Raw genomic sequence first — 12,918 nt, 5'->3', positions numbered from 1 at the left:
TTAGCATGGATAGAAGATTGGCTGGCTGGCAGAAAACACGAGTATGCATAAATGGGTCTTTTTCTGATTGGAAGGATGTGACGAGTGGAGTCCCACAGGGGTCTGTGCTGGGGCATCAACATTTTACAATTTGTATCAATGACTTAGATGAGCAGAGCGAAGGCATGGTGGCTAAATTTGCAGAGGACAAAGATAGGTAGAAAAGTATGTTGTGAAGGGGACATGAGGTTGCAGATGGATAATAGATAGGTTGAGTAAGTGGGCAAGAATCTGTCAGATGGAATATAATGTGGAACAATGTGAAGTTGTTCACTTTGGCAGACTATTACTTAAACAGGACGGCTGCAGAATTCCAGGGTGCAGAGGGATCTAGGTGTTCCAGTGCATGAGTCACAAAGTTAGTATGCAGGTACAGCAAGTAATTAAGGTGGCTAATGGAATATTATCCTTTTTCACGAGAGGAATTGAACATAAAAGTAAGGATGTTATGCTTCAGTTATACAGGGCATTTGTGAGACCTTATCCCAAACAGTGTATGCAGTTTTCATTTCCTTATTTAAAGGAGGATGTAAATGCTTTGGAGACTATTCAAAGGTTTACTAGATTGGTAGCTGAAATGACCAGGTTGTTATATAAGGAAAGGTTAGACAGACTGGGCTTGTTTCCACTGGAGTTTAGAAGAGTGAGGGGGTGACTTGATTGAAGAATATAAGGTCCTGGACGGTATCGACAAGGTGGATGAGGAAAGGATATTTCCTCTTGCGGGTGAGTCCAGAACTAGAGGGCACTGTTTTAAAATTAGGGGTCGCCATTTTAGGACAGAGGTGAGGAGAAATTGAGGGTTGTGCGACTTTTCAAGTCTCTGCCTCAGGAGGCGGTGGAAGGCGGTGAATATTTTTAAGGTGGAGGTGGATAGATTCTTGTTAGGCAAGGTTATCAGGGTAGATGGGAATGTGGAATTCGAAACAAACAGATTCACCATGATCTCATTGAATGGCGGAGCAGGCTTGAGAGGCCAAATGGTCAACTACTGCTCCTATTTTGTATGTTCATCTGTTTTATGATTTCTTGGGAGGTAACTCTATAGCGACTGAACTCACTCAGATTAAGGAAGTATGGCAGAGTTCATCATTGCTCACCTCTCACTCTCATCTGCTGCTTTCTCTGCCTCCTCCAGCTTCTGCAGGGCAGTGGCCAGACGCTCTTGTGCCCGGTCCAGCTCCTCCTCAACTAGCTGGATCCTTCTATTGAGCGCAGCGACCTCTCCTTCAGCCTGATCAGAAGGCAAAGGGACACATTTTAGATACAATCTATTTGCATCACACTTTCACTGTAGAAAGTGCAGATTATACAGCAAGACTGATGGCAAAGAGCCTCTGCTGGGCTCAATGTTGGTTAAACTTTCCAAAGGTGAATAACGATACAAGTTCGGAAGGCAATTATTGTCACTGTTCATTTCCTCTCTCTGATCCAGCACTGCAACCTCTAATTACAAGGGTCTTCTTAAAGGGCTCAGTAGGGAAACTTGCTAATTCAACAGAGTGCTCAAGACTTGGTGACTCCCAATGGCTCAGTAGATTAATCGAGTATCTAGACTACACACACCATCTGATCCCAGTTTGGATCTTCCACCTGTTGGGAGTTAGCTGGTCTTTCAGTTGGTTTGGGATGTTACAAACTGTTGTTTGTACAGAGTGAACTAAAGGGTTGGGGTGGGAGGGCATAGGAGGGAATCAATCAGGATTTCCATTCCTGTTAGTTATCCAGTGTTTCCGCTGGAATTTCACAGGACTTGTCCAGTTGAGCAGTGCCAGAGGGTGACCAGTGTCCCCAGGGACTATATCCTGGAGTGAGGAGCCCACATCTTCTGCAGGGGAGACAATGAATACAAAAACCATTGACATTAATACAAAATAGCCAATTGAAGATTGGCTGATTCAGACGCCTGTACTGAAATCAGACATGCAAAAACATTTCTTAAATACTGACAGTGACAAATGTGTGTTGATATTTGTAACCACAGCATTAAGGTCAAAATTACTCAAAGAAATAACAAACCTTTCATTTACATGGAGCTGGTTACAGGGAGCACATTATAATCCTCCACCCATTACAGAGATTCATAAGAGCTTACCACACCTACCCTCACAACACAGAACACATTGGGGCTTCCCACTCCCCCAACCCCCTCATCTCAAACTCCAACATGTACAGTCCACAAATGTACAGCCAGCCCAAGATAATTGGGTTGAATTTGCCTCAGTATTCACGCTGTAGGACCCTGCAGAGCTATACTGAGCTTCCATCAACTCCTTCACTGCCACATACTGAGATAGAATGTAGGAATTGCTGGACAGAGAAAGACTAGGATCCATCTCATTCCCCTGCCATCCTAGTAGTCACATGATACAATGACTAATTACAGCTATCAGTAATTAGTTTACAACAGACCCAGACATGAGGTGAGGAAAACCCGTGGTGGAGAGCTTCAGAAATCATAGGCCTAAAGTCACTTGTTCCTCCCAAGAACAATCCATTCACCACACGTCATGTCTCAAATTATTCTGCACTACATCCAAAAATGATATTTTCTGAAAGAAATCCATCTAATTTGAATTAATCAATATTAACTGCTTCCACTGGCTGTCTAGGTGACTTGCTATACAGACTCATCATTCACTCCCTCAAATGCTATTTTTGCAGATTAATTTTGAATTCTTCCCACCTCCTTTCAGTGTCATGGTTGTACTGTTCTGGACAGGGTAAAGGAGACTTTCATGGTCAACAGTATCCAGTCCCTTTATTGAGGGAAATTCTGCAACCAATTTGTGCACAGGAAGATACCACAAACAGCAATGGGAATAACAGAATCATCTGTAATTTGATGGTGCTAGTTGAGGGATAGGATGCAGGAGGGATGATGAAAATTAACTGGGTCAGAGAACATCTTTCACAATGAGAACACAAAGTTAAATGAAACGAATCCTGGGCTGCAGAATCAAGCAATTTAAGTAAAAGTTACTATGTCTCACGGCTCCAATTTCTAAAACCTCCATCCATACCTTCGTGACCTCTGGACTCGACTATTCCAATGCGCTCCTGGCCAACCTCCCACATTCTATCCTCCATAAAATTGAGGTCATCCAAAACTCTGCTGCTCCTTTCTTAACTTGTACCCAGTTCCCAATCACCCTTGTGCTCACTGACCTATACCAGTCTCTGGTTGATTAATGCCTTCATTTTAAAATTCTCATCCTCATTTTCAAATTCCATCATGGTCTCTCAATCTCTCTAACCACTTGCAGCTCCACAACCCTCTGGGATCCCTGCATCCCTCTAATTCTGGCCTCTTGGCACAGGCAGGAAGAGGGACAGACAGAACAAGAGAAAGCGAGCGGACGAAAGAGAGAGTGGGGGTGAGCCAGAGAGCGGGCAGGAGAAGGGGACAGTGCACAACTTGATTAATACGATTGGAACACACAAGTTCCCAGTTACTAATGTTTAACACCTTGCCAACATTTTCTGGAAAAGTATCCCCAAGCCATCTCTTTGTGCCTCCTCCTTTATATCAAACCTACCTACTGAGAGTGAGGCTTTGCACTGTTCCAACATCAGAGTCTGCTTCTGACACCACTTTGGTGAAAGAGCAGATAAGAAAGCACATAACATCATTGGGTAAGTTAAGAACATTTGAAGGACTCGCCAGAAAAGGTGCTGTAGCTTTAAGACACTCGCAAGTGTTGCCCATGTGTCATGTAGTAAGTTGAAATGGAGAAGCTGCTTTGCATTTGCAGGAACCCACAGGAATGCAGAGAGATGTGATTGATGTTATGCAAGAAACTTGGGAGAGAATCCCATCTGCTCCCCACATCAATGCCAGCTCAGAGTCACACACAAGTAGAGAGTGGATTTCAACTCACCACGTGGCACGACTTCAACAATCAGGACGGGAAATCTAGAGCTTAGTCCCTGGGCAGAGTAATGTTTGTCCTTTAGGAGCATCCCAACTCCTGAACTTTAAATCAACACAGTTATCGGAGCAGGACAGCCAGCTGGGAAATGACAAGTCAATGTGTTCCTTATTATGCAGGGATCGAGTCTAAATAAAATCCACCAAAGCACCTAAGTTAAATACTCTCCCACACACCACCCCTTTCTATCCACAACCCTATACTTTTTGTTGTGCACACCCCATTCAGTTAAGTGCATGCGTGTGCAGCCAATGTGCTAACTTGCTGCATGGCCACTCACCTGTGTACCTCAGAGGAAATACTGACCACCACCCCAACCCCCGCCACCACCATCCCCACCATCAACATAAGCCTGGATTCTTCAACTCACTGGCTCAGAACTGGACACAAACACAGTCACAGAATAGTAATGATGAGCAAGGTCATTCAGCCCATAATAATTCATTCACCCAGACAAACCCTACCCTCCTCCCATAACTTCATCCAATTGTTCAAGTGATTCATGGCTTTTTGCTTCCACTGATCAATATGGGAGTTGATTCCAAACATTTATTACCCAGTGTGAAAAACATAATAATTTCACTTTTAACATTGCATGTTTCTAGTCTGTACCAGTGCCATTTTGTCATAGTCTCAATTAAATTTAAAGCAGTTTTCCAGATCTATCTTTTCAATTCCCTTAACTATCTTAGACCCCTTATTAAGGTATCTCCTGTTCCAGACTGGAAAGCTCAAACTTCTTCTCCTAACTCAAGAGCTTTGACATTAGGAATCAATTTCTGGGCTTTATCTCCAGTATTTGTGTGTCCCAGTGACCAGAAAAGGAGTGACCGACCAAAACGTTAAACACTTTGTTCATGACTTACTGTGGTTTGTATTCTATTGGTTTGATCGTATAGTTTAAGATCCCATTGTCAATTGCTACTCTGCATCATTTGGTCATTTTGAATGTTGAGTCGAGTCAGACTCCTAGATCCCTTTCATCCTTTACTTCTGCAACATCATTCAGGTTGTCACAGAAAAAAAACTCATTCGGGTGGGGCTAGTGCCAAAACAATTTGTTTCAGTATTGAGTTCATCACAATCGAAAAGATTTTGCCAACATTTTTCTCCTGGATTTATTGGCATCTGGGAGACTGTTTCTGAAAACAGGAGAACAAAGGGAACAGTGACATCAATAATTATAGCCGGGAATGTTTAAATATAAACAGAATATAAATCACACAACACACGATTCCAATTTCTTTACAGGTTAATCTCCGTTGTCTAGTACTTTGGAGTGTAGGGAGCTATGACTTGATGCTTATGGTGACTCTGCCAATCATTCTCCACAAAGATGTAAAACAGTAATGTCGCCAGACCAGGAGATAGGGCCCCTCTGTTCTCCTAGGATCCACCACCACTCAAATCATCCAGGAAGCATAAACCCCAGCTGTAAACTCACAATCAAGCACCCACCCCCATCCCTACCTGGCAGGGGAGAGACCTTCATCCCGTTTCTGCCAGGGAAAGAGCAATGGCTATAACCAGTCGAACTCCTTACCATGGGGTACCTAACACCATCCGAGTCATGGTGAAGGGCAGCGAGCAAGGAACAGGAATGGATAGGACCATCTTCACCAAGAGGATCCTATTCAAGCAGTGTGGTTTGGAGGCTGCAGAGATCTACTGCCTACAGGATTTCCCCAGCGCTGGATTTTTTGATGTGACTTTCAAGCAAGTGGCAGCTTGTGTCAAACTCCTGAAGGTGTTTGAGGAAAAGAAAGACCTGCCAGAAATGAAGATCCTGATGGCGGAGCCGCTCTTTGTTCTGCCATTGCAACGAGAACGGGTTGCGACGGTGCATCTGTACAACCCCTACATCCCTGTCGCTGACGTGCTCACCTTCCTTACCAGGTACTTCGATAAGGTTGGGAGTTGCACCGCGATTAGCGATGATTTGGGGATCTGGACATATAAACGCCAGGTTAAGGTAACACTCAAGACCGACGGTAAGGGAGCCGTCTTCCACCCCCTTTCAGATTCGCTATCGTGGGAAGTCGTGGCTACCTTGTCTACGCTGGGCAACCCAAACTTTGTCGCTCATGTGGCAAGTCTGGTCATGTGGCGGCCAACTGCAGCGCCGTCCTCTGCAAGAACTGCAAACAGGAAGGGCACCAGACAAAAGACTGTAAACAGGCTAAGTGCTGCAACCTGTGTGGCGAGGCAAGTCACCTCTACAAGACCTGGCCCAAACGTTGCCGTACTTATGCACAGGCAGCCAAAGCCAAAGAGGGGGAAGCAGAAGAAATGCCTCATGTCACTCCAACCACCAAGGCCCCCAGGGAGAACAACGGGATAAAGGAGGACACAGAGAGAGACAAGGTGGAGGAAAAGATTGGGGCAACAGACGGCCAACCAACAGCTCTGCCCCCTGAACCTCCCACTCCTCAGGAGAGCGAATCAACGGAGGAGGAGGAGGCAGCAGTGGGAAAGCAGCTGGTGAAGAGAGCCAAAAGGAAGAAGGGGCTAAAAAGAAACCAAGCCACTTCCCAGACAAGAGTCAAGAAGCGTCTCCTATCCGACACGGATAACAAGAGCAGCAGCTCTTTGGACGAAGAAGGGCCAGGGCGGCGCCAACAGAAGAAGCGACAAAACGCTAGGGAGTTGGAGGATGAGACACCCGAGCTCCAGAACATTGGAGACAATGAGGAGACCAGCGCACCCCAACTTTGCCCACAACCCGAAGAGGCCAGTGTACCACAACCCCAGGAATCTGGGAACAGTGAGGCGCTCAGCGCACCCCATCTCCGGGAAGCCGGGAGCAGCAAAGCCCTAGAGGGGGAGAGGATTGGAGAAGCTTCTCCAACAGAGGACATTTCAAACCCCGCTCTCTGCACGGACCCCCAGATGCCACCCGAGCAGAACACCACCAATGGGGAGGTTCAGGATGCTTTCCTCAGCCCATCCAAAGTGAAGCAATTTGAGCACACTACGGGCATGAAGGAGCAGACCAAAGGTCTGGAACTCTCAGAGACAACAGGTTTGGAAAGCGACTAACTGCTTTAAAATGGGTGTAAAGATTGTATCCATAAACGTGCGTAGCATTAAATCTACTACGCGATGTGTTGCGACCTTGGACTACCTTGCCAAGGTCAAAGCTGACCTGTTGTTTCTGCAGGAGTGTGCGATACCGCACCTCAGCTCCAACAGGCAATGGTCACGATGGTGGTCACATGGGCCATCGATCTGGTCTGGAGGAAACGACTCTCGTTCCTCCGGCCTGGGTATTCTACTGCGGGGAGGCAGCTTCACCGTCTCCCAGGTAAAGGAGGTGGTGGTCGGGCGCCTCCTCGTAGCAGACGTAATGTACAAGAATGCTCCACTCCAGTTAACTAATGTCTACGCCCCATCACAAGGGGCTGAGCGGCTGGAGGTTTTTCAGCAGCTCCCACTGCTGCTGGCAACCTCCAGGCCGGTCATTCTGGGCGGTGTCTTCAACTGCATCATCGATGCGGCTGGACGATCCGGCAGAGCCGACAGCAGATTGGACGCTACATCCAGATCCCTGATGGAAACAGTAAAAGATGCCAAGCTGCATGACATCTTCAGCAACCCTGCAGACGGAGCGCAGCGTAGATACATCTGGTCGCAGCCTGACGGGTCCGTCTGTTCCAGGATAGATTTCCTGTTTCTGTCCCGTGCATTCACAGTCAGATCCACCGACGTCAAGCCGGTGTTCTTCTCTGACCCCTGCCTCCTACTGGCTGACTTAGAGAAGGACCAGAGGGTTGGCGGGGGGGGGCATGGAAGCTAAACGTGAAACTGCTGACCCCAGAGAACATTGAGGAGCTCAAGAGGGATTACAAAGGTTGGAGAACCATGAAACCCCACTTTGAGTCACTGACACACTGGTGGGAAGCGATCAAGGGAAATATCAAGAGGTTTTTCATCCTCAAAGGCACCCAGAAAGCTAGAAAGGAACAGAGGGAAATGTCCCGACTCCAGAAAAACATGCAGAATCTGCTCCGGCTGCAGTCGATGGGGGTCGATGTCAAGGAGGAACTCCAAGAGGTGAAGAGCCAGCAAGCCTCACTCTTTGCCTCGGAGGCCTCCAAGATCATCTTCCGTTCCAGAGTCTGCTCCGTGGAGCAGGACGAGACATGCTTACGTTTCTTCTTCCAAAAGGTACACAGAGAGAGCTCTGTGATCAGCAGCCTGAAGGAAGAAGCTGGCTCAGTAAAGTCATCACAGTCCGACATTTTGAGGATCAGCAAATCCTTTTATGCCCGATTGTATGACGTGAAGCCCACAGACAGCACGGCCTCCCAGTCCTTCCTGTCCTCTATCACGGAGGTCTTAGATGACAGTACACGGGAGAGTCTGGACAAAGCGCTAACTCCTGGCTAACTGACTGAGGCCCTTGAGTCCTTCAAGAACAGTAAAACTCCCGGAAGCGACGGCTTGCCGGCGGAGTTGTATTTGGCTCTGTGGGACTGGATCGGCCCGGACCTGCTAGAAGTGTACGAGAGTATGCTCCTGGCCGGCAGTATGTCAGAATCCATGAGGAAAGGCATTATCACCCTCATCTACAAGCACAAGGGGGAAAGGGAGGAAATTAGAAACTGGCGACCCATTTCACTGTTGAATGTGGACTATAAGATTCTGTCCAAGGTCATTGCCAATCGGGTCAAATCCGCTCTGGAACTGGTGATTCACCCTGACCAGACCTGCACTGTGCTGCGCAGGAAGATCTCTGACAGCCTCGCGCTGCTCAGGGATACAATTGCCTATGTGCAGGACAGGGGTGTGGATACCTGCCTCATCAGCCTGGATCAGGAGAAGGCCTTTGACAGAATATCGCACACCTACATGGTGGATGTGCTCTCCAAAATGGGGTTTGGGGAGGGAATTCGCAATTGGATCCAACTGCTCCACTTATCAGTAGTGCAGTCTCGATCAATGGGTAGGAATCAGATAGCTTTCCTATTAAATCTGGAGTCAGGCAGGGCTGCCCTCTCTCGCCTGTTCTTTTTGTGTGTTGCATAGAACCCTTTGCTGAGTCCATCAGGAAGGATCTGGGCATAAGAGGAGTGACGATCCCAGGCAGTGGAGGCACTCAGGTCAAAGTCTCCCTGTACATGGACGATGTCGCCGTCTTCTGCTCGGATCCGCTGTCGGTGCACAGGCTTATCCACAACTGCCAGTTCGAACTGACCTCGGGAGCCAAGGTAAATCGTGGGAAGAGCGAGGCCATGTTCTTTGGGAACTGGGCTGACCGATCCTTTGTCCCCTTCACTGTCAGGGCTGACGGCCTGAAGGTGCTGGGGATATGGTTTGGAGGGACCAGGGCATGCGTTAGAAACTGGAGGGAGCGAGTGTCTATGGTGATAAGGAAACTGGGCATGTGGGAGCGACGCTCCCTCTCCAATGCGGGTAAGAACCTGGTCATCAGGTGTGAGGCACTCTCGCTGTTGCTGTACGTGGCGCAGGTCTGGCCCATTCCACACTCCTGTGTGGTGGCGATCACCCGAGCCATCTTCCGCTTTGTCTGGAGGTCGAAAATGGATCATGTCCGCAGGGACACGATGTACAAGCCTCTAGATAAAGCGGGAAAAAACGTGCCCAACAACGCCCTCATACTGATGGCCACCTTTGTGTGCAGCTGCATCAAGCGGTGTGTAGACCCTCAGTACGCAAACACCAAGTGTCACTACATGCTGAGGTTCTACTTGTCCCCGGTGTTGCGAAGGATGGGTCTGGCCACACTACCGCGGAACGCTCCAAGTAGTTGGACTGTGCCGTACCACCTGTCCCTCGTGGGAAAATTTATGCAAAGAAACACCTTTGACCACAAGTCCATCAGGCAGTGGTCGGCACGTAACGTCTTAAAGGCCCTGAGGGAAAAGGAGAGGGTGGATCCTGTGGGATGGTTCCCTGAGCAGACAGACAAAGTCATTTGGCAGAATGCCTCATCGCCAGAACTTTCCAACAAGCACCAAGATGTAGCTTGCCTGGTGGTGAGAAAGGCCCTCCCTGTAAGATCTTGCCTACATGCCAGGAGTCTCACCCCTTCTGCATGTTGCCCTCGAAGTGGCTGTGGTGGGGAAGAGACCGTTGTTCACCTCCTTGTAGATTGTGTCTTTGCGAAGAAGGTCTGGAGAGAGATGCAGTGGTTTCTGTCGAGGTTCATCCCGAGCAGTTCTGTGACAGAGGACTCTGTGCTCTACGGACTGTTCCCAGGGACACACACCGAGACAAACACCAACTGCAGCTGGAGGATCATCAACTCGGTGAAAGACGCTCTTTGGTCTGCCCGAAACCTGTTGGTTTTCCAGCGCAAAGAGTTGTCCCCGGCCGAGTGTTGCAGACTGGCACATTCCAAGGTCCAAGACTACGTGCTGAGGGGCACAGTTAAGCTTGGGGCAGCCGCCACAAAGGCGCAATGGGGAAGGGTCGCTGCCTAAGACCTTTCTGTCATAGTACACTGAGGGGCTGGGTCTGTAAAGAGCCCCTCAGGCTGTACAGCTTAAAATGAATGTCTGCCAATGATTGTAATATTCATTGTTTGTACTGATACACCTTGTGATTCATGTTGTAAAAGTTGAACCTGATTGTATTTTTGTAATGGTGATATTGAAATGGTTCGAAATGTTTTTGAAGATTTATGAATAAAGTATATTTTTGCAAAAAAAAAATCAAGCACCCACCCCCATCCCCCACAACACCACTGCCTCTTCTGGATACTGCCTGTTACAGGGAGATCTGGATACAATGTCCCTCCTGCACTCCCTGCTCCCAGGATTGTTAACAAATTGATGATTGCACAGGGTTCAACTGCATTTGTGACTCCTCAGGTATGGAAGCAGTCTGTGTCCACATGCAGCAAGACCTGGCTTGGGCTAATAAGTGGCAAGTAACATTCTCATCACACAAGCGCCAGGCAACAGGAGAATCTAACTGCCACTCCTTGACATTCGAAGGCATTGTCATTGTCAAATCTCCTACTATTGACTAGAAACTTAACTGGACTAGCCATATAAAAAACTGTGGCTACACGAGCAGGTCACAGACTGGGAATTCTGAGGGCGAGTAACTCACCTCCTGAATCCCCAAAACCTGTCCACCTGTCCACAAGGCACAAGTCAGGAGTGTGATGGAATACTCTCCACTTGCCTGGTCGCAGCTCCAACACCACCCAGTGCTGGCCACACTGGGAGGAGCTAAGAATGTTACCATGGTTCAGTTGGTAAACACTCTCGTTTTCTAAGTCTGAAGGTTTGTGGATTCCAGGCAGGCTATTGGAGAGGAACTTGAACACAAAATTCAAGGCTGATACCTAGGGCAGTACTGAGAGAGTGCTGCACTGTTGGAGGTGTCATTTTTTGGATGCGTTGTCAAAATGGAGGCCCTGCCTCCCTCCTAGGTGGGTGTAAAAGGTCCCAGGGCAACATTTCAAAGAAGAGGTGAGTTCTCACCAGTGTCCTGGGGCCAACTTTCATTCCTTAATCAACATCACAAAACAAACAGATTATCTGGTCATTATCACATTGCTGTTTGTGGGAGCTTGCCATGTGCAAGTTGGCTGCCTCATTTCCTACATTACAGTGGCGACTACACTTCAAAAAGCACTTCATTGGATGTGCTGAGGTTATGAAAAGTGCCATGTAAATGCAAGTCTTTCTCTAATCAACCATAAATGGCCAGGCAAACCAGCATTTGCTTGATGAAATTAGTAGCTCCATTACCACTTGATGAGAATTCAGCAGCCCTTTAAAAGCTGCTTTAGGTTCCAAGCTCTCAGGTGCTGAGGGTCTAAACGCCTCCTTTTAATTTCTTGCTGCAGACCACTTTCTTCTAGGAAGTAGCAGTTCTTATACAATAGAAACAAAGGCGCTGTTGACAACTGCCTGGAGCTTAATTAACTCCTCTCACCAAAGTACATGCAAACATTCATATTAGGACCAGGAGTAGGCCATTTGGCCCTTCAAGTTTGCTCTGCCATTCAATATTATGGCTGATCTGATTGTGGCCTCACCTCCACATTCTGCCTACCCCTGGTACATTCTTGATTAACAAGGAAGTCAAAGGTTATCTACCTCTGCCTTAAAAATATTGATCCTGCCTCCACTGCTCTCCGGGGAAGACAGTTCCAAAGGTTCACAACCCTCGAAATAATTCTTCTCATCTCTGCCTTAAATGCGAGACCCCTTTTATTGTTAAATTGTGTCCCTTAGTTCTAGTCTCTCCCACAAGGGGATACATCCTCTCAGCATCCACCCTGTCAAACCCCTCAGGGTCTTAAGTGTTTCAATAAGATCACCTCGCATTCTTCTAAACTCCAAGGCTGTTCAACCTTTCCTCATAAGAAACCACCCACAACCTCCCCACACCCCTCAAATTCCCTGGAATCAGTCAAGAGAACCTTCTCTCAACTGCTTCTAACGTGTTTATGACCTTTCTTAAAAAAGGAGACCAAAACGGTACAGGGTACTCCAGATGTGGCCTCACCAACACCCTGTATAACTGTAGCAAAACATCCCTACTTTTATATTCCATTCCCCTTGCAAACAACAACAACATTCCATTTGCCTTCTCAATCACTTGCTGTACCTGCATATTAACTTTTTGTGATTCAAATAACAAGTGATGCATATTGACATACAAGTAATGCAACCAAATCATTCATTACACAACAACTTTGAATGAGTCAAATGAAAAGACAGCTTATCTTTTTTAAAAAAGAATTGAACTCCAAATCTAAAGCCAGATTAGAAATGTATAAAATGTAAAGGGAAAGGAGGGGTCCACTGCAAACCTGAGAATTAGAACTAGGCTGTTTGGGGTGAAAGGACTTGCATTTTTATAGCACCTTTCACAATCTCATGTCCCAAAGTGCTTTAAAGGCAATTAAGTACTTGAAGCGCAGTCACTATTTTAATGTAGCCAATTTTTATACAGAAAGATC

General features: G+C 47.2%; 1 protein-coding gene across 5 annotated transcripts in view; it reads right to left on the bottom strand.

The window, feature by feature from the left end:
• LOC121286888 (tropomyosin alpha-1 chain) overlaps positions 1–12,918 on the bottom strand; it is a 107,457-nt gene that overhangs the window by 39,969 nt on the left and 54,570 nt on the right. For all 5 annotated transcript variants that reach the window (XM_041204108.1, XM_041204106.1, XM_041204110.1 and 2 more), the window contains one exon: positions 1,140–1,273. In XM_041204108.1, coding sequence (XP_041060042.1) covers positions 1,140–1,273 — 134 coding nt within the window. The remainder of the gene's footprint in view (positions 1–1,139; positions 1,274–12,918) is intronic.

This window comes from Carcharodon carcharias, chromosome 14, assembly GCF_017639515.1.
Source record: "Carcharodon carcharias isolate sCarCar2 chromosome 14, sCarCar2.pri, whole genome shotgun sequence".
Classification (NCBI taxonomy): Eukaryota; Metazoa; Chordata; class Chondrichthyes; order Lamniformes; family Lamnidae; genus Carcharodon; species Carcharodon carcharias.
The sequence above is the reverse complement of the archived record's forward strand: the minus strand, read 5'-3'. Positions and strand labels throughout refer to the sequence as shown.